Source organism: Telopea speciosissima, chromosome 10, assembly GCF_018873765.1.
Source record: "Telopea speciosissima isolate NSW1024214 ecotype Mountain lineage chromosome 10, Tspe_v1, whole genome shotgun sequence".
Lineage (NCBI taxonomy): Eukaryota > Viridiplantae > Streptophyta > Magnoliopsida > Proteales > Proteaceae > Telopea > Telopea speciosissima.
The window spans coordinates 22694457-22716405 of record NC_057925.1 but is presented as its reverse complement, the minus strand read 5'-3'; the positions used below and the strand labels follow the sequence as shown (position 1 = coordinate 22716405).

The following is a 21949-nucleotide window of genomic DNA, read 5'->3' as shown; positions in this document are numbered from 1 at the left end:
GCAAATAGAATCAATATTGCGACAAGTTTTAAGGGGAAACAGAAAACAATTCATCAAATAAGTAGGGGTAGAGGCCAAGACCGATTGAATTAAAACACCACGCCCAGCATAGCACAGAAAATTGGATTTCCAAATCGAGAGTTTTCTTTGCATCCGTGACACTACTCCTTCAAGTTCCTTCAAGTTCCTTAACTTATTTTGAAGCTTGTAACTTTACTTTAATTCCAAGGGAGTATAACAATATGGCTGGCTCCCTGGCAAGGAAGGCCCTATTGATAACGTGTACGAAAGTATGGCTTAGTTCCGATCCATGGCTTCTTAAGTTATGTAATTCACAGTCACGAGCTTTCACGTTTCTTCAATAAATAATTTCCTTAAAAAAAAAAAAAACTGATTCGTTATCTGGTAGGTATTGATCAGCCATGATTGATAGTGATACAGATCGGCTGATACAATAGATCGGATACCAATTCCTAAATACATGCCATAAAAGGATTGGACTAATTAAAATGCAAAATTTAGACTTGATAGAAGGGAGCAAAACATGTATACCATATTGGAAAAGATTCTTTGAGCCGCTAGGAGAAGGTATATTTGTGCCCTTTCTCTTTCTGGATTTAAATCTTCTCCAATGCCCTCATCTGTCAGTGAGGTGCAATAGGGGCTGGATGACACGTAATAGCCATGACTTCATCTATTAGGTGGAATTAGGCCAAACTGTCATTGGCACCAACGATAGGGCCTTCCAGGCAAGTGTATTAACTACACAATTCGCTCCCCTTGGAACAAAAGGAAAATTACATACAAGGCTAAATGCATAATCTCTTTGACAATTAGGCCAACTTGAAGAACACAAGGTCATTCTTGGTGAGTTGCAACTAGGGGTGAAATAGGGCCGGGTTTTTTAAAACCCTAGCCCAACCCTGAGTCCTCTTAGCTCAACCAAAGCCCAACCCAGAAGGCCCACCCTGCTGAGCTTAGCCTAGCCCAACCCGGCCCGACCCTCATGACCTTGATTTTTTTTTTTTTTTTTTTCTCATTTACATCATCCTATGAATCAAAAAGATGAGACACATGTGATTGGGTATTGGTTTGTTTCATACTCGGTCGACTATCAAACTTTTTTTTGAGTTAAAAAACTTCGTCCAATCTTAAAATTGTAAATATTTTTCGTTCAATAGATAATTAGTCTTTTTTTGGGGTAAACCAATAGATGATTATATACTAAACAAGAATTGAAAAATATAAACAATAAATTGTTGTAAAGAATAACCTAACAGAGGGCCAGACCGGGCTGGGCTTAGCCCGAGGCCTCGACCTTGGTGCAGCCCAACGCTGACCCATGGCCTGAAAATTCAACAGGGCCAAACTTACACCCCTAGTTGTAACCTTTAGTGCTGATCTTATACTGCTAAAGCTTTCCCAACAAGAACAGATTTAAAAATGTAATTTACTCCGAAATCTCACCAAAATCTGAGCTTTATTAATCGATTCCATATATAGTAACATATAATGTACTGAGAAGCCACTACAGTCTCTTAATTGTTAAAACCACATGAGGTGGAAATGAATGATAGAGACAATACATAGAAGCAATTAGACAGAGTTGAAGAAGAGAGTAATGAGAGAAAGATTAGAAATCCTGATCAAGGGCATTTGGGTCCTCCTCTCTTGGTCTTCCAGTTATTGTAGCAAGGACAGAACTGCTTGTTCCCATATGTTCCAGGAGGCACACACAAGCACTTAGCACAACATTTCTGGCAGAAAAACATGCATGGCTTCTTGTAAGCTGTTGCCGAGCATCTAGCAGTGCAACGCGGCGCGCACTCTGAACACAAACAATGGCACCATACCTCAGCCACACACACACACACACAAGAGAAAGAAGGCGGCCAGATATAGTAATGTAATGGGTCACTCACCTTGGGGTTGAAGGCTGCCTTGGGTAACCCCATGCTGCAATCCAAGAAACCAAGAAGGGGTTAGCAATGGACACTAAAGAGAAGAAAATTAAGTGGGTGATCATGACTGTGTTAGTTAATTACCATGTAAAAGTTGTTGGCTGGTTCTGGTTCTGCAGCTGGAACCTCTGTTTTAGTTGCCTGGAATTAATTAGCCAAGTATAATGAAATTCTTACAGGTAGAGAGGCAGGAAGGGAGGACTATGAAGGAGGTACTGTCAATAAAACCAACAATCGATCAACTGGAGGGCTTACCTTAATTTCTACTAGTAGAACAAGTATCATTACCAGACATGGCAAGAGAATGCTAATTTTGTTTGCCATTGCTTGAGCTTGAAGAAGAGAGGTAGAAGATAGACCTGGAGGGGAGGGGAGGGGAGGGGAGGGGGGGGGGGGGAAAGGCAGAAGTTTATGTTGTTGGATGAGTAGTTGGGGAGGAAGTTAGAAGGTATTTATAGGCCGTTGGACCTCCATACGTTTAAAATTTAAGGGCAAAAAAAACCACATATATTTTGTCTATCTTTAATAGTGTGAGCCCCATTATATCCCAACCATGAAAATGACTAGTGCTTCTATAAGGTAACCTAAATATCCTTGAGGCTCTCATGAATGACGATCATACCCCTTACCTGGTTGAAGGACTAGCACAAGGGGAGAGAGAGAGAGAATACAATGGGTCAGATCTCGGGTCAGATTGCCATGATCCAAACCAGGTGTGTCAATCGGCCATTTTGGTCGGGCTTAATCGGTCCCCCCCCCCCCCCCAACTACAGCATTATGCACAGTGATTGACCTATTTAAGTAATTGGTCCTCATGGACTAGGCATGGTCTCATTTATAAACGATCAATCAGATACCGGCCTTTAATTGGACTAAATGGACCTTAAACTAGCTACTGAGCCATTTATTTCTAAAAGAGCTATTAATTAAATGCTTCAATTTCAAAGGCCTGTATTACTAAGATAATAGTCCAGAACTTAATAGTGTATGAATTGAAAAATTGATTAATGCAAAGGGATCGTTGATGATAAAGGTTTAGATTGATTCCATATCTGGACATAGCTGATACAGGTGTCTGCTTCTTGGATCTTTATCGTCTCCATTTATCTGTCCCTTCATTTCCTCTATTACATCTCATGGGGAGTCCGAAAATGACCACCCTACCCCCTTCCTGAACACATTGCCCGAGTGGGATCCACTCCCCCCTATTAGACGTAATGGAGGAAATGGAGGGATAGATAAACGGAGACGATAATTTTCCCTGCTTCTTACACCCAAAAATTCAACATATTTATTTATAAACATAGCAAATCAACAATGGTCGGGCTTAATTGGGCTCTTAGGGGGTTGGTACTGGTCAGATGCTTGGCGTGTAGGACTCTCGCACTGAGATCGATTGAATAGTATTCGTCCCCACTCTAACACAGCACGCTTAAGAAATGGCCCGGGTTGGTTTCGATTTCTCTCAATTCGACTCGGTCGGGCTAACCAGTGCGGACCTAGAATTGACACCCGTACCATATAGAAAAGCACTAGTCATTTTCATGCAATGTAAGGGCATAGTAGTGAAAAAGTATTTTATTTCACGGAAGGAAAAGGTCAGTTTAGTAAATTTAGGAAACTAAAACCAAAAAATTTAGAGGGCATTAGTAGAGGGGACTTGGATTCCCCAAAACTCGTCTTCTCTCATCCATGTGCAATTCAACTATGAAGGCGACGGGGGGATGTCGTTCACATGTGTAATCACATGCTCTTCTTACCCTGCATGGGACCTTTTGCTTTGTCGTTAAACAGACAAACACAGACAAATTATCTTTTTCTTCTTCTTCCTTCTTTTAGATTAAAAAAACGAAAAAAGAAAAGTGGGTAAGGAATGAAAGGACGTACTTGAACTATAAGATATATTTCTATATATTCTGTATACTCACCAATAGAAAAGAAGGCTTCTTCTATTTGTGTGTCTTGTGAACCCTGGTTTCATGCATGAAGAAGCTGACAGAGTTACTTATCGTTCTCTTCCTTTATCCCTTAATTTGTCTTCATACAGAAGGTGTCGGGGAGTGTTAGGAATGCCTTTCCATCAGTATGTCCCGTGAACTTCTAATAAAAACATTTGTTAACATCTGCTATTGTTTCTTGCTCTCTGTTCAAAGCTAATCTTGGAAAAAGAAAAAGAGAGAGAGAGAGAGAGAGGCTTGACAGGTAAATAATAAGTTAGGTTCCCAGTGTTCTCGTGATATATATTGTCCATATGGTCTTAAGTGTCACATTTATGAGTATTCAATAAATAATCTGGAATTCTACTTCAATTAATTGGTTTTTCTATATTCTTTCTAGAGTATTATTTGTTGTATTTTATAAAATGAAGTTCCAAAATATCTCAATGTGTTTTCGGTTATGTTCAATAATGATCGGTTTTGACTGATATCGATATTTTTTCGTTGTGTCTCTTGAAAGGACACATCCCTTGGGAAGGGTGTCTCCAAGGGGTCTTTCACCTCTATATATAGAGGATGTTTATGGACACTTTGTAAGTGTATTACAAGTGTTGTTACACACTCTCTTGTAATCAATTTCCCTCAAGTTTCTCTTTCTAGTTTTCATTGTTTTGAGAGGTCCAGATGTTCCATTCCTATTATTGATTGAGAAAAATCCGAATGTGTCTCAACAGGACGCGGTTAATAAGCAAGTGCAATGACTACTGGAGGGATCAAATGTTGGTTTATCTTGGAGGCTAATTTGCATGAACTCGACTTGCACCATAGGAGGCGTCTACAGTCTTAAGGACAATGTCCACTGGCATGACTCAACCCCTTAAGTTTCTCAACATAATTTCAGGTTCATGACATTATATTTGGTGCTTGAGTTGCTAACATCAACCTTGGTTTGTCACAAGACAGATAAGTAATCTAAACCCCTTGTTTCATGCACTTTCATGTATGATTTGGATGATATATTTCCTACACTATGTCTTAATCACCATATATACAGGGGGCAATTACTATCACTACCCTACACTTAGCCTATATTTATTAAAACTACCTTACCTTAAATTTCTTTTCTAATACTACTTTGCTTTTAAACTTTTACATCTCCTTCTACCCTCACGTTTTTAAATACCCAGATTGCCCTTCTTTTTCACCTAGTAATCTGCTAATCTATTTAACCTACCATTCTTCTTCTATTTTTGACTATTTTTGTCATTAAAATAGTAAAAATTGAAAGCACCCACCCACTTCTTCTATCTCCCGTTTTTTAATCCATTCGGTTTTTTTTTATTTTTTATTTTTCAAATTTTCAATTTAATTAATTTTTTTATTGACAAGAAGGCAGAGACAATCCGATGATTGATCTTGTGTCGTTCTATCCTATGGCTGCGACGTTGAAGAGAGATGAAGATGCTTGTAGAGATCAATTGTAATGGAGAGGGAGAGTTGCCTTCTGCTTCTGCGAGTATGAAGAGGGAGAAGAAGAGTGACGATTCGAGAATCATGTTGTAGGCTAATAAAAAATAAAAAACACGAAAAGGTAAATTGAATAAAAAGAGGAAGAGAGAGAAGAAGTCGGGTGCTTTGAAGAGAGTCGATCTATTCCATGGTTTTAGTGCACGGTATCGAAACGATATCGGTAACTTGCAAAAACGATACGTTACCGATACGGTATCGACTATATCAGACAAAATTACCCATGAATGTCCTTAAAAAATGAGTTTTCTGACCATTTAACCCCTTGTCCATACCGTGCTACCGATACTATATCGGTATCTATGACTAGCAAAATTGGTATGGGCGATACGATACCGATACTTAGAACCATGATCTGTTCGAAGAAGAACGATGAGGATGAAAAATTGAATAAAAAATTAATTAAACAAAAAAATGGAAGAAAAAAAACGAATGGAGTAAAAAATGGGAGAGAGAAGAAGCGGGTGGGTGCTTTAATTTTTTACTATTTAATGACAAAATTAGTAAAGAAAATAGAAGAAGAATGGTAGGTTAAATAGATTAGTAAGTTACAAGGTCAAAAAGAAGGGCAATCTGAGTATTTAAAAATATGAGGGTAGAAGGAGATGTAAAAATTTAAAAGCAGGGTAGTAATAGGAAAAAGGTTTAGGGTAGGATAGTTTTAGTAAATAAAGGCTAAGTGTAGGATAGTGATATTAATTGCCCCTAAAAATAAACCATCAAGTTGGATGGTCTATTGCGCCTAAAGAATTAGCTAGCTCGGTCGTTCTACTAAGCCCATCTACACGCTCGCCCCTGAAAATAGGGGCACAGGAGTACAGGACACAACTCTCCCTTTTCTATTTCAATCTGCAGATTTCTTCTCATGCAACCTTCGGTCGATCATTGGCCCATCTCATTCTCATGTTTACCCGCCAACGAGATTTCAAAAGCATCCTTACAATAGCGAAGCAACGGTCAACAAATTTGAAAAGTCATCGTTCTTATCAAAATGCACACCACTTGTCCGACCGAAATCCCCATCCAAACGTTGGCTTTAACAACCATTCTATGCTTGCATGTTTCAGCAGAAACTGTCCTCTTGAAGCTCTCAAAATCTTCAGAGAACAGCTGCAATTGGGCCTCAATGGCACCATTAATGAAGTCACCGTAGCTATTGCTCTCAAGGCTTGTCGTAGGGACGCTAAAGCCGGCTTCCAAATCCATGGCTTCGCGATTTCTTCTGGGCTGGATTCGTTTCTCACCGTCTCGAATTCTCTAATGAACCTGTACTGCAAATCTGGGAAATTTGATCAAGCATGTTTAATCTTTGAGAACTTACATGATGCTGACATTGTTTCTTGGAACACTATCCTTTCCGGTTTCCATCAAAGCCAAGATGCGATAAAATTTGCTCTTCAAATGCATCTAAATGGGGTCTTCTTTGATGCTGTGACTTATACCACCGTTCTTGCCTTTTGTTCAGACATTCAGGAGTGCCTTCTGGGATCTCAACTTCATTCCCACATTTTAAAATCCGGGTTTGGCTCCGAGATTTTCATAGGAAATGCACTTATAACTATGTATTCGAGGTGGGGCCATCTAGACGAAGCTAAGAGAATGTTTGATGAAATGCCTAACAGAGACTTGGTTTCTTGGAATGCTTTACTCTCGGGGTATACCCAGGAAGGTAACTACGGAGTAGAAGCGATAAGTGTCTTCACTAAAATGGTGAAAGAAGGGATGGAACTCGACCATGTTTCGTTTGCTAGTGTTGTTTCGGCCTGCGGCCATGAAAGAAGCTTAGAGCTTGGAAGACAAATACACGGTTTGATTATAAGAACTGGATATGGGACTGATGTTTCAGTTTGTAATGTTCTGATTTCTATGTATGCAAAATGTGAGCTACCGGAGGACGCAAAAATAGTCTTTGAGGGGATGATCCAACGAAATGTGGTATCTTGGACGACTATTGTTTCTATAAATGAAAAGGATGCTTTCTCACTCTTTAACAGTATGAGACGAGACGAAGTTTATCCAAATGATGTCACGTTCATAGGTTTAATACATGTTGTATCAATGAATGCCTTGGTGAAAGAAGGGAAAATGATTCATGGGTTCTGTATAAAAACTGGTTTTTTGTCAGAATTGAATGTTTCTAACAGCTTCATCACCATGTACTCTAAGTTTGAATCCATGGAGGAGTCCAAGAGGGTGTTTGATGAGCAGAGTTACAGAGAGATTATGTCATGGAATGCTTTGATTTCTGGTTATGCACAAAATAGGATGTGTCTTGAGGCTTTGCAGGCATTCTTCTTGGCGATTCAGGAGTCTCATCCAAACCAGTTCACCTTTGGCAGTGTCTTAAGTGCAATTGGAGCTGCTGAACCATTGTCGCTGAGGCTTGGGCAACGATGCCACTCAAGCATCATCAAGCTTGGGTTGAACACAGACCCGATCGTGTCTGGTGCCCTCCTTGACATGTATGCAAAGCGTGGGAACATTGACGAATCTCTGAGGGTGTTCAATGAAGCACCAGAGAGGAGCAAAGTTGCTTGGACTGCCATCATCTCAGCCCATGCTCGTCATGGCGATTATAAATCAGTGATGAGTTTGTTTGAGGAGATGGAGAGGGAAAGGGTACCTCCAGACTCAATCACTTTCCTTGCTGTACTAACAGCGTGCAGTCGCAGTGGAATGGTTGAAACAGGTTCCCGGGTATTTCAGTCAATGATCAATGACCATTCTATAGAGCCATCCCCTGAGCATTATTCATGTGTGGTGGATATGTTGGGGAGGGCAGGGCGGCTGGAGGAGGCAGAGGAGTTTGTTAATCAAATGGCAACAAGGCCAGGGTTATCTGTGTGGCAGAGCTTGCTTGGGGCTTGCAGGATACATGGGAATGTAGAGATGGCTAAGAGGGCGGCAGAGGCTTTGATGGAGATGGAACCTATGGAGTCTGGTCCATACGTGTTGATCTGCAACTTGTATGCTGAGAAGGGGGAATGGGACACGGTGGCAAAGATAAGAAAAGGTATGAGAAAGAGAGGAGTGAAGAAGGAAGTTGGGTTTAGTTGGGTGGATGTGGGTGATGGTTCCATGTGTATGCATGGTTTCTCCTCAAATGATAAGTCTCATCCACAAGTTGAGGAAATATGTAAGATGGCAGGACGTATAGATTTGGAAATGAGGTTTTGGGAGAGTGAGAAAGAATCTGAAATATCACTTGTGATATAAGAAGGGAGAATCATAGATAGCCCCCTCAAACTGTATCCTATTTTGGCATAATCATTCTTTACATTCTTTCCAGTTTTGTTCACTGAGATTTGAGTAGTACGTCCTGATTAATCGAGTGGCTCTATATATATTTAAACGCTGTGGACTTTGAAGTTTGTAAATTAGGTCGTGCAGCACCTCGACGGCTGATGCAGCAAAATCCAAAATCGAGAGAGGATCCAAAATATAGGAGACCATCAGGGGATACCCCTTGGATGGTTTCTTGCCAACTCTATCCTTGTCACCCACCTTTGTTCTAAATTTTCACTTTAGGAATCGAAAAAATTAGCTCTTATTACACATAGCATAAGATCACAGGGCTGATTGTTGTTTGATGATATATGCTTCGACTTTTGACTGTCATATACTAGCATAGTTTCGACTTTTGAAGCATCAACCCTTTGCATATTCATCACTAACTTTGCAAGTTCAACCTCAATCCCAACTCCATGCATTCATTCAACTTCTCTTTTAATAATATAATATGCCCCCGCCTAACTCATCTAAGACGATCAGGGGTGATGAACCAAAATATTACTCACGGACTTAACTCCTCTCAGGTTCCCTGCCCAGTCAGGTTCGTAGGTTCCTCTCATAGGGGATCGGAAATGACGACCTCACCCCCTGCCCGAACACACTATCCGGACCGACCCGAACAATCCGAGAATGCGGAGCCACCAACTAGACCTCAAGGGTCGGGTCAGAACACATGATTGTGAAGATCATGACGCGGCAAGACGATCCCAGACCAGGAAGGGAGCAATGCGAGCCGACCCAACAGGTCGGCCGTCAACATGGTTTCCAGGATCAACAGAAGCAAAGCTCACAAAACGGATCAAGCAATCATCCAAAACACCAAGTACAAAAAACCAACAAATCAAGTTGACCCCATGAGGGTCACCCCTAGGGCTAAGCAAGACCGACCCTTACGGGTCGGCTTCGTGTTCACAAAACGACCTAATTGTTAGGCTTTGTATCAGTCATAACAGCCTTCCATCTTAGTTCTTTCCATTATTGCATGCAATCCCATGCAATCCTACCTTTCCATTATTTACCTTGCCATTATTGTATGAAAGCCTTGTGATCTCTATAATCTTTCTCAATCTCTATATTCTCTCAATCATATCTCTCTCTATATGGTAATGGTGATTGAGTTTCCAACTTGTGGATTCCTCTCACCTTCACCTATATATACACAATCTTGTAATCTCTCAAAGCTTAAGGCAATAGTATTATTTCATATCTCAATATTTAGCCCCAAAGAGCAAGAAATGATCCCACCTCCCTTCTCCACCGAATTTTTTTGGCAATGGCCTCTCCTCCCTCCTCTCCATCTCATAGTCCCACTCTCAATCAGATTCTTTCTCACAAATTAACCTCTAAAAATTATGTTTATTGGAGGACTCAAATCATCCCTTACTTCAAAGGCCAACGACTCTATGGTTATGTTGTTGGCTCCAATCCATGCCCCACCGATGAATCAAAAGTTGATGCTTGGCACGAAAAGGATGCCTCAATCATGAGTATTATCATTTCATCTCTCTCTGACGAGGCAATGCCTCTCGCCGTGGGGCGTGAGACAAGTAAAGAAATATGGGATGCTCTTCATGCAGCCTTCAGTTCCGCCTCTACAACCCGTATTATTTCCATTAATGTCGCCCTCCAGAACCTTGTTCAAAAACCCGAGGAGAACGTCACTCAGTTTCTCCATCGGGCCAAGGCCCTTTCTTATGAGCTCAGTGCTGCTGGCAAACCCCTCCCCATGGAGGATTTGAACATCCATATTTTTCGTGCACTACGACCAGAATTTGAATCTGTGGTCTCCACAGTCATGGATCGCAGGGAACCAATCTCTTATACTGAACTTCATGGTCTGCTCCTCAGCCGTGAATATCTCATTGCATCCCGTCAAGTAGTGCTGGATCCTGCTGCTAATGCAACTGCCAACCTTGCTCACACTTCTCGTGGTCCCCTCCCAATCTTATGGTGGTGGCTCTCCCACTGGCCGTGGTCGTGGTAGGGGAGGCCGTGGTGCTCCAAATGGACCTAGTGGGTTTGGGTGCTCCAATGCCTATGCCCACAGTCCTTGCACGATTTGTGGTAGGACCAATCATCAAGCCCTGACATGCTTCTATCGGAACAAGCAACTAGGCCAACCCACCCAACCTATTTTGCCCTCTCCCAATCCCTCATATGCACAACCTTCTGCCTATCTAACCACGCCCCACCCCCCATTGCTGCCCACACCACCCACCTAATACCATTACCCACCAACCCAGCCCCATTACCCATAACCCCCACCGCCACCCACCCCATCAACCTTCCCATCCGGCCTTACCCATTGGATTCCCGATACTGGAGCAACATATCATGCAACGCCTGATTTACAGTCTCTGTCATCTTATGCACCATAAAATGGTAAGAATAGTCTCATGGTTGGTGATGGTAATTATGTCTCTATCTCACATGTAGGTCTTCTTCTCTTCCATTCAAATCTCGTTCTTTAGTTCTTTCTAATATTTTACATGTTCCGTCTTTTACTACTTCATTGCTTTCTGTTCATAAATTTGCTTCTGACAATAATGTGTCTTTTGAATTCCATGCTTCTCATTTCAATGTGAAGGATCCGACGTCCAATCAAATCTTGCTTACGGGGCCTGGTCACAATGGTCTCTACTATTTGCCATCGATCCTGCCATCTTCTCCATCAGCTCATCTTGCACACCTTTCATCTTATGATCGTTGGCATCAAAGGCTTGGTCATCCTCTTGATTGTTCTCTTCGGCTTATGCTCCGTGATATCAAGCTTCCTTCATCTTCTCATTTGTTCTCTGCCTGCCAGATTGAAAAGTCCTGCCGTTTAACTCTTCACAAAACTGATAGTTGTAACATTTTTTCTCTTGATTTAATTTTTAGTGACATTTGGGGACCAGCCCCTACTATTTCCTCTCTTGGACATCGTTACTTTATTATTTTTGTGGACGATTTTACAAAGTTTGTTTGGTTTTATCCCCTTAAGGCTAAATCTGATGCTTTTAATATTTTCAAGCAATTCCAAACTCTTGTTGAACGCCAATTTTCTAGGCAAATTAAAAATATCCAAACTGATTGGGGAGGGGAGTACTGCTCCCTTACCTCCTATTTTGCCAATCTTGGCATCCACCATTGTATATCATGCCCCCATACTCATGAGCAACAGGGCACTGTCGAAAGGCGCAATCGCCACATTGCTAAAACTGGGATCACTCTATTGGCCCAAACCTCTATCCCACAGGCTTATTGTGATTATGCCTTTGAAACGGCAGTGTATCTGATCAATCGGATGCCCTCTCCCATCATTGGGAATATCTCCCCATATCAGCTCCTCACCAATCACGCACCTGATTACAACTTTCTTAAAGTTTTTGGGTATCTCTATTTTTCCTTTCTTCGACCCTACAATAGTCATAAAATGGATCCAAGGTCTGCTCCTTGTGTCTTCCTTGGGTATAGTTATCATCACCATGGTTACCGTTGCATGCATCTTGAATCTAGGCGAATTTATATCGCTTGCCACGTTAGGTTTGATGAGCTACGCTTTCCCTTTCAGGAAGCACCCAACCCTTCACCCCCTCCCCACTTTCTCCTCCTACTTGGGTTTCCCTACCCCTCACCATTTTCCTTGACCCACCATCTCCCACTACCACGCCACCTCCCACCACACCACCGTCACCCCCTACCCCTCCAACCCCCCACTCTAATATGGACTCCATATCTCCCTCACCTAGTCCGTCCCCCACACCATCCTTGACCCCTCAAACCACCCCTCTACTTCGTACCCGCCTTCTTAGTGACCTCTACAATGATCCCTCCACTACCTTGCATACCCTTATCACTCCCCCCATCCTCCCACCACCCCACCCTACTAAACTCACCTGTTATACTCAGGCTGCCAAGGACCCTGAGTGGAGATTGGCCATGTCTGATGAGTTTACGGCCCTACTACGGAATGGCACTTGGTCTTTAGTACCACCTCCTTCTAATGTAAATTTGGTTGGTTGTAAATGGGTGTACAGGATTAAAAGGAAAGCAAATGGCACGATCGAGCGTTATAAGGCCCGCCTTGTTGCTAAAGGGTTTCATTAGTAGCAAGGCCTTGATTATGATGAAACCTTTAGCCCAATAATCAAGCCCACAACAATTCGCACTGTCCTCACTATGGCCACATCAAATGGTTGGGTTGTTCGCCAGCTTGACGTCCAAAATGCCTTCTTACATGGCATTCTCAATGAAGAAGTCTACATGGCCCAGCCTCAGGGGTTTGAAGATTCCAGTAGGCCCACCCATGTTTGCAAATTACATAAATCTTTATATGGGCTTAAACAGGCCCCTCGGGCTTGGTTCAATCGTCTTTCTCAAACTAATCCATCTTTATTTATCGACAAATAGGGCCCCACGACAAGTTATGTTCTTGTCTATGTAGATGACATTCTGGTTATAGGGAACCAGCCCACACATATCACCACTCTCCTCCAACAGCTTGCCTCGGAGATTTCCATTAAGGAACTTGGTCGCTTGAGCTTTTTTCTGGGTATTGAGGCTACATACAGGCCAGATGGGATTACTCTCTCTCAATCCCAGTACATTACAGATCTACTACAGCAGGCTGGTATGGCTGACTGCAAACCGGTTTTTACACCAATGGCCACCACCTTCAAAGCCTCCTCTGTAGGGGGTGTTGCCTTCTCAGATCCAACTCAGTATAGGTCTATAGTTGGTGCGCTTTAGTACATCACCCTCACTCACCCCAATGTGGCCTTCTCCCTGAACCGGGCCTGCCAGTTTATGCATAGTCCAACTGAAGATCATTGGTCCAGGGTAAAGCAAATTCTACGCTATCTTAAATACACAATTAAATATGGACTTCACATCACCAAATCATCTTCTCAGGATCTTTCGACGTTTACTGATGCCATTTAGGCCGATGATGGTGACGATCGAAAATTTACCGGTTGATATGCAATTTATATGGGCCAAAACTTGATCTCTTGGGCATCAAAGAAACAAAAGACTATTGCCCGATCATCAATTGAATGAGAATATAAGGCTCTCGCTGATGCATGTACTGAGCTGACCTGGCTCCAGTCTTTGTTTGGCGAGCTTGGATTGTCCACGATCCACGCCCCCGTGTTATGGTGTGATAACATCGGGGCCCCGTGCCAAACATGTGGAGATTGATTTCCATTTTATGCGTGATAAGGTTGCCAAAAAGGATCTACAGGTCCGATTTATTTCCACAAAAGATCAGATTGCGGACATTATGATCAAGGGTGTCACACCCCCATCCCGGCAAGGGATAAAATACTATAAAAGGGGTATGACTAGGATGCTTTCTAACATTCTAAGCACTACCAGAATCTCGATGCAGTGGCTTACCTCACAGTCACACAAACGAGAATCAAAACTAATATCAGAATAGCGGAAGACTTGTAATAAATACTGCTGATTCTCATTTAGGGAAAATAGTTATAGTGATATTACATACACAAAGATTATCTTTGAGTAAAATACTTAATCTTAAAGTTACTACATTAAATGATGATTTGAAATATAAACAAAAGAGAACATTACATCAAAATGTAGTAACACATGCAGCATGAAATAAAGAAAACATTTAAAGTATCAACATCCATAATCCAGCTTTAGCATCCGCATCGACCAAGTCCTCCATCGCACCTTGATATAGTACTACCTGCAACACATTCTAAAAAGAAGGGTTCCCCGAGGGGTGAGCTCCATTAGCCCAATGAGCAGAAAATTGAACCACACACACACAATAAATATGGGACTGCAAGCCGAACCTGTTGAGCGAACATCCTTGACGTCCCATACCACCAATGATGACTTGCACATCAGATCCGATTTACAGTCATACAACATACACAATAGTATGATATGTAATATGAATAATGATGAATGATGTTGATGATGATGAGATGTAATGTATGCATGAATGCTATATTATGTAGAGTAATGAAATTGTATCCCTGGTACTGAAACTTACCCTCGATCCACAACGATACAACTCCAATAATCTACGACATAGTAGAGCCATATCTCTGGTACCGGAACTTACCCTTGATCCCCAACGATATACCCCTAACTACATCAGTGGAAGCCTGCCGATCCTGAAACACACCATCGGTCTCCCAGGAAACCTTCGATAATCCTAACCACGGTACTGGAACACACCCTCGATCCCCGGGCTAGATTATCAATAAGGTGATCACGATGTAGAAACTCACACATCTACCACCCGTGTCCCTTTTAACACAATTACAAACCCAATATGCAAATTGGTATATGAATCTATCATATCGAGAGGTATTCCGGGTGCATCAATGTCTCATTCCATCTATCACCCGGGTACCAGCATGACACGACACATGATAGGCCAAATATAATACATGATAAGAGACATTAAACAACCACATTATCATTTCATCCATTTCTAACACAATCACAACATATAGCCATCAATTAACATACACATGAACATAATCATAGGTAAATAATGCAAATATGCATTATGCATGAAGTATGACAAGTAACTTAATTGTAACAAAACATAGAATTTAAACATAGAATCACTCAATGATCAATCAAAGTCCAACCCCCACTCACCAATGATTCGTGTAATGTTCGGGGTGTCTATTAGTGTTTGCTTTGGTACATGCTCTCCTGTACAAGCTTGACAGCCTGAAGGTGTGAGAGCAAGTGTTAGAATATGTGTGGAGGGATCCCATCAGGAGTCCCCAAGTGTTACTATTGTGTATAGCAAAACACAATACGAATGGACTAAGGAGTGGAGGCTGCAACAGCCTAGGTCCATTCCTGGATCCGTTCAGGCTTGAACAAGAAATTCTTAAGTCTCTCTCTTCCAATCTTCACCATTAAAGGTATTGGGACCATAGGATTCCAAAAGGATCACTTCAAGGTCCAACAAGGCTACCATGGCCTAGCTTAGGCATTAGTCTTGGGGATTCAAGGGTTTGGAATCACCTTAGGGTTTTTTCATTTCTAGGTTGAGGTCACAGGTCCCTTAGGACAGTAAGGGGGGTTTTGAGGGCATCAAGGGTAGACCTTGGCACCACAATAGATCATTTAATTAGTACACATAGAGGGCAATTTAGGTGGTAATTAACCCCCAATAAGATTTATCAAGTCTTACATAAGCAGCCACGACGTGGCAAAATCACAGGATTATAATCATGTTCTAAAGTTCCTTTTAAAATATATTAACTAGGTTTGGGCCTACTTTTGAGGGTCCTTTGTTTGGATTGGATCCACGGTTCCTTCATAGGAAATATATCCCTTTGAATCTATTTTACAATGCAACTTGAATTGTGTTGATACAATATGTATAGACAATGTTATGGCCAAAACACTGAGTAGTAGTCAAGCTGTCAATTGCGGACGGATTAATCAATGGATCCACTTGTGTGAATCCATCTGTGCATCCGTTCGAATCCTGAGACACACCTGAGAGGGACAGATCCACGGACGGAGACACGATGGTGAGTCCATCGCTGAGTTCATTCGTAGCAGAAACGAGTTTTTAACTCCGAATCTCCTCCAAATCGATCCCCAAGGCCACCAATGGCTTTAAGGGCTTGTAGGGATGGTTCCTAAAGTTCATTAGGGTCCTAATAACCCTAATGGCACAATTTATTAAGCCATCTATGGTCCATACTGTTTGAGTTAAAATAAAACCGCAAGCGTATGGGTCAATCGTAGCTACGGGTCAAACACGAGGAGATATACGTCACTCTATTTAACTAACTTAAAAGTAATGCAAAGTGAACCAAATTAAAGTGTTAAATTAAACTAATTAAACTAATGAAAATCAATGCATCCTAACTCATAAGCATCTAACAAAATTAAGGGATTAAATCGGCATCCTAACATATGAGCATCTAACCTATCAAACTAAAGCGAATTGAAAAAAATAAAAATGCAGCCACGCATACTAACCACATAAAAAGAAATAAGGGAATAAAAATGTATCCATAAACCACAACCATATAAGATTAAAATAAAAGAAATAGAGGGGGAAGAAGAAGAAGATAGAGAGAGATAGAGGAGATGGAGAATGAGATTGAGAGTTTAGATAGTAAAACCTGGATGTGCTTGCATGAATGTAATTGAAAAGCTTGAATACTTGCATAAACTTATCATGGCCTCCTCTTCTAAATCTTCAAGTCTTGTCATCAACTTAAGAACTTAGACTAGAAGGCTTAAAACTTAAACTAGAATTAAGAAATTACAACCCAATTGAAGACTTAAATTGAAATCAAAGCATAAACTAAACCTATTATAACCATTAACTAAAAATCATAAAAGCAAACTAGAACTTAGAAAAGCCAAAAATCACAAATTAGAAGGAGAAGAAGAGAAGAAATTTCACTAAGTGAATGAGCAATTTTTACAAGAGAGGTAGGGGGTATTTATAGGTGGAAGAGAGGAGAAGAGAGAAGATGGAAGTGTAGGAGAAATATTCCCTAAGAAAAGAGAATATTCTCTTCTCTTTCCTCTTTTACAATGCCTTGAATCCTAAGAAAAAAGAAAAAAAAAAAAAGAAAGAAGAAGAAGAGAAGATTGTTTACATAGACCTTCTATTTCTAGAAAAATAAACTTCCAATTCTAACAAGTGCTTCCTTTTCTTTGTAGATATCTTCTCCAAGCAATAAAATCAAAGCATCTTTGATTTTTCAACCTTCCATAGATGAGAAAATATAAATCTATCCCAAGTAGAATTTCAGAAGTGCCCTTGAGAAGTCCGAGAAGAGAGAGAGTAAGGGTGATGACTAGGATTCCTTCAAGAATAATAAAATACCCATTATGTCCTTTAGAAAACGTGGAGCATGGGGTGCTTATATAGGCCTCACCATTGTGTTTCTTGTGAAATATCACCCAAAATAGACCCAAATTTCGTCCAATTCGGAGTTGGGGAGCCCAAGATATCTCAAGTTGAAGTTGGACTGTCCAGAGCCTTCCAAATGGAATCTTTCGGGTACAGTAAAGTAACTTTTGATAATTGTGTTAAGGCCCCTGGAATCCGAACTTCCTCTTCACTTTGTCCCCGTCCGATTGTCAATAATTATAAATAAACCCCTATACACCATTTTCGCGCATCGTTACGAAAACGGCCATAACTTCTTCGTTTCAACTCGGAATCAAGTGTCGTTTGAACCGTTGCGAAGCTGACTCGATGGGCTATGCATCCATACTATTAACACCCCAAAAAAGATTAAAAACATCTCCTTAGCATCATCTCCTCTATTTTCATAATAATTCACCTAAACCCTGAAAAGCACAAGAAAGCACCGAGTAACTCTGTCCAATGTGATAAAATGTATGTTTTATGCTCTAAGATTTCACACATAAATGTGCTCATCAGATTTCCCCACACTTGAACGTTACTTGTCCTCAAGTAAAGCAAAAGATAAACTAACCTAGAATGCAAAAAAAAATCCTAACTCACTTTCGTAGGAATCACGGCTGCACTTAGCATGTGCAACAAACCTTTCAACCCCTAGGTTACCCCTAGTGGACGAGTTGTGTCTCGTGGGTGTTTGTAATGAATATACACCCAAAATTCAATAAATAAAAAAGAATGATGTAAATTTTTCTTATGGCATAAGTAAGATAGGGCACACAATCTCAAAGAAATACTCAACTAAAGATTAAGGAGCCAAAGGTTTCCCCACACTTGAATTTTATCACCCCACATCAATTCAAGTAACAAGCATGCATCAAGGTTAAGGGATCTCCTCATATTTTCTAAACATTACTCACTTTCAAGTAAACCACTCATAGCACTGATGGAACCAAAGACTTAGGCATTGAGTATTTTTTACCATACTTTCTTTTCTAAGCATTAAGGTAAAAGTTTTTTTTTTTTTCTTTCTCAACAACAAACTCTTTTTCTACTCTACTACTGTTCTTTGAATGACATAGTGGAGCATACACCAGACACCCAAATACTTGGTAGCTTTGCTTTTTGCATGTATCCATAAGACATTGAGACATTGATGCAAGAGTTTTTTTTTTTTTTTTTGAGTTTTCTTCCAAGGAATTTCGATCAAGTCACCCTGCTTCATGAGGCACAGTACCCTGTCTAGTCCCAAGGAATTCCACTTTTCTTACTATTTCTCTCTCTCTTTTTTTTTTTTTTTTTCATTCACTGTCACTTTCATACCTTGCCACAAACAAATTGGTTTCAACTACTAGCCAAAAGATCAAAGGGGTCCATAAACACATAGAGGAATCTAACCATCACATGAAGTAGCACTCATATTTTCAAACTCAATCCCCATCACCGAATACAAACCAACTACCATCCTTGAAAAGGGATTTTTTTATTATTTCGCATGCTAGGAGGGCACCTAATTCCCTCTTACTTTTGCTTTGCAAATCGAAGAGACCTATGCACATAACTAAAAACTATTGCCACAATCAAAATTCACAAAATTCACAATTAAAGTCCAACACACCCCCCACAATTAATTCATGCAGTGCCCTCAATGCATGCAGAAAAAAAAGAATAAGGACAAGGGAGGGGATACATACCAGGATATCAGGGGTCAAGGTAAAGAGGCTTATGGAGATCCATGACCTCTTCTTCAACTGGAGTAGGCATCTCTATGTACGGCTTCAATCTTTGGCCATTGGCCTTGAAAGTAGCTCCTGCACTTGGATTAAGGACTTCAACAGCCCCATGAGGATAAACTTTTTGAATAATATAGGGGTCATCCCATCTAGAACGTAGCTTACCTAGAAAGATATGCAAACGAGAATTGTACAACAAAACTTTCTGGCCTACCTCAAAAGATTTTCTCAAAATGTGCCTATCATGGAAAGCCTTGGTTTTTTCCTTGTAAATCCGGGCATTCTCATATGCCTCATTCCTAAGCTCTTCCAACTCAGATAGTTGGAGTTTCCTATGGGCACCTGCAGTGGGTAGGTCAAAGTTAAGCTTCTTGATAGCCCAAAAGACCTTATGCTCAATCTCTACAGGTAAGTGACATGCCTTTCCATACATTAGATGGTACAGAGATTGACCAAGATCAGTCTTGAAGGCTGTCTTATAGGCCCACAACGCATCTACCAACTGGTTAGACCAATCCTTGCGGTTCGGGTTGATGGTTTTCTCAAGAATTTGCTTGATCTGTCGATTTGAAATCTCAGCCTGGCCACTGGTCTGGGATGGTAGGGTGTGACCAACTTATGGACGACACCATACTTTTTTATGAGGGCCTCAAAAGGCCGATTACAAAAATACTTGCCCCGATCACTAATGATAGCCCGGAGAGTACCAAAACGGAAGAAGATGTTCTCCTTCAGAAATTTCACAACCACCTTGTGGTCATTGGTCTTACAAGCAACTGCCTCAATCCATTTGGACACATAGTCTACAGCAAGTAATATGTACAGGTTACCAAAAGAGTTAGGAAAAGGCCCCATGAAATCAATACTCCATACATCAAACACCTCAACCACTAGAATTGGGTTGAGGGGCATCATATTTCTCTTAGTAAGACGCCCTAAGGATTGGCATGAAGAACATGCCCTGCAATAAGTAAAAGCGTCTTTAAACACACTAGGCCAATAAAATCCACACTATAAAACTTTGGCCACACTCTTATTAGGCCCAAAATGGCCTCCATGAGCCTGATCATGGCAAAAAGATAAGATAGATTATTGCTCATGATTAGGGACACATCTCCGGATTACTTGATCCGGGCAGGTCTTAAAAAGATAAGGATCATCCCAAAAGAAATACTTAACTTGTGAAAAGAAACGATTCTTATTTTAGGTGGACCAATGTGCAGGTGTCACACCCGTAACCAGATAATTAACAATGTCAGCAAACCAAGGTTCACTAGACACTGCCATCAGATACTCATCAGAAAAATTCTCGTTGACTGGAGAATCAACAGTCAAGGAATTAGGCAGCCGGGATAGAAGGTCTGCAACCAAATTTTTACACCCTTTCTTATCCCTAATTTCAAGATCAAATTCTTGTAACAAAAGGACCCACCTAATGAGGCGAGCCTTGGCATCTTTCTTTTGCATAAGATATTTGATAGCTACATGGTCAGTATAAACAATCACATGTGATCCAACCAAGTAGGGCCTAAACTTCTCTAAAGCAAACACAACAGTTAAAAATTCTTTCTCAATGGTGGTATAATTAAGCTGTGCATCAGTAAGAGTCCTACTTGCATAATAAATCACATGGGGCAATTTGTTGATTCTTTGCCCAAGAACAGTCCCTATAGCAAAATTAGAGGCATCACACATAAGCTCAAATGAAACTGTCCAAGTTGGAGCTTGAATAATGGGGGATGAGGTCAAAGCTCTTTTCAACTGCTCAAAACTATCATGACACTCAGAAGATAAATCAAATGGGTAGTCCTTTGCCAAAAGAGAAGTGAGAGGTCTAGCTATCTGGCTAAAGTCCTTGATGAATTTCCTGTAAAAACCTGCATGGCCAAGAAAAGATCTAATGTCCTTCACACTCTTGGGTGGTTGTAAATTGGTAATAAGGTCCACCTTAGATCTATCAACCTTGATCCCTTCTTTGGACACAATGTGATCAAGAACTATACCTTGCTTTACCATAAAGTGGCACTTCTCCCAATTCAGGACCAAGTTCTTTTCTATGCATCTTTTAAGAACCAAAGAGAGATGATGCAAGGAATTAGAAAAAGTAGAGCCGTGAATAGAAAAATCATCCATAAACACCTCTAGAAAGTGCTCTACTATATCAGAAAAGATACTCATCATGCACCTTTGGAATGTAGCAGGGGCATTGCAAAGCCCAAAAGGCATACGCCGATAAACAAAGGTTCCATAAGGGCATGTGAAAGTGGTCTTGTGTTGGTCCTCTAGAGCAATAGGAATTTGGTTATAGCCTGCATAACTATCAAGAAAACAATAATATTCATGGCAAGCTAGTCTCTCTAACATCTGAACAATAAAAGACAAGGGGAAGTGGTCCTTCCAAGTTGTCGCATTCAATTTCCTATAGTCAATGTACCCTCTCCATCCCGTTTGGATACAGGTTGGAATCAACTCATTATTGGCATTCTTAACTACAGTGACTCCTCCTTTCTTAGGCATAACCTGCATAGGACTCACCCATTGGCAATCAGAAATAGGATAAATGATGCCATGATCCAAGTATTTTAGGATCTCTTTCTTGATTGCCTCTTTCATCACAGG

The 21949-nt window shown here is 40.9% G+C and overlaps 2 protein-coding genes across 3 annotated transcripts; one reads left to right on the top strand and one right to left on the bottom strand.

The window, feature by feature from the left end:
- Positions 1-1530: 1530 nt before the first annotated feature.
- LOC122642682 (protein GAST1) lies at positions 1531-2340 on the bottom strand. 2 transcript variants are annotated; one of them, XM_043836233.1, is made up of 5 exons: positions 2217-2340; positions 2046-2102; positions 1923-1956; positions 1640-1828; positions 1568-1601 (listed from the first exon to the last, which is right to left on the bottom strand). In XM_043836233.1, exons 1-4 carry the CDS (start codon positions 2283-2285, stop codon positions 1647-1649), a joined length of 342 nt encoding a protein of 113 aa, XP_043692168.1. In that variant the 5' UTR covers positions 2286-2340; the 3' UTR covers positions 1568-1601; positions 1640-1646. The 2 variants fall into 2 exon arrangements, with proteins under 2 accessions (XP_043692167.1, XP_043692168.1); XM_043836232.1 differs by having other exon boundaries at positions 1531-1828.
- A 3891-nt stretch (positions 2341-6231) lies between these two features.
- LOC122641657 (pentatricopeptide repeat-containing protein At4g32430, mitochondrial) lies at positions 6232-8723 on the top strand. Its single transcript, XM_043834944.1, has one exon. It carries the CDS (start codon positions 6329-6331, stop codon positions 8639-8641), a length of 2313 nt encoding a protein of 770 aa, XP_043690879.1. The 5' UTR covers positions 6232-6328; the 3' UTR covers positions 8642-8723.
- The last annotated feature ends 13226 nt before the right edge of the window (positions 8724-21949 follow it).

What these genes read in the sequence shown, in the direction of transcription:
- LOC122642682 (XM_043836232.1), bottom strand. Translation starts at nt 2,285, where the DNA reads ATGGCAAACAAAATTAGCATTCTCTTGCCATGTCTGGTAATGATACTT. An exon ending in TTCTACTAGTAGAAATTAAG is followed by an intron (nt 2,103 to 2,216) that starts GTAAGCCCTCCA and finishes AATTAATTCCAG; the next exon opens with GCAACTAAAACAGAGGTTCC. An exon ending in AGGCAGCCTTCAACCCCAAG is followed by an intron (nt 1,829 to 1,922) that starts GTGAGTGACCCA and finishes GTTTGTGTTCAG; the next exon opens with AGTGCGCGCCGCGTTGCACT.
- LOC122641657 (XM_043834944.1), top strand. Translation starts at nt 6,329, where the DNA reads ATGTTTACCCGCCAACGAGATTTCAAAAGCATCCTTACAATAGCGAAG.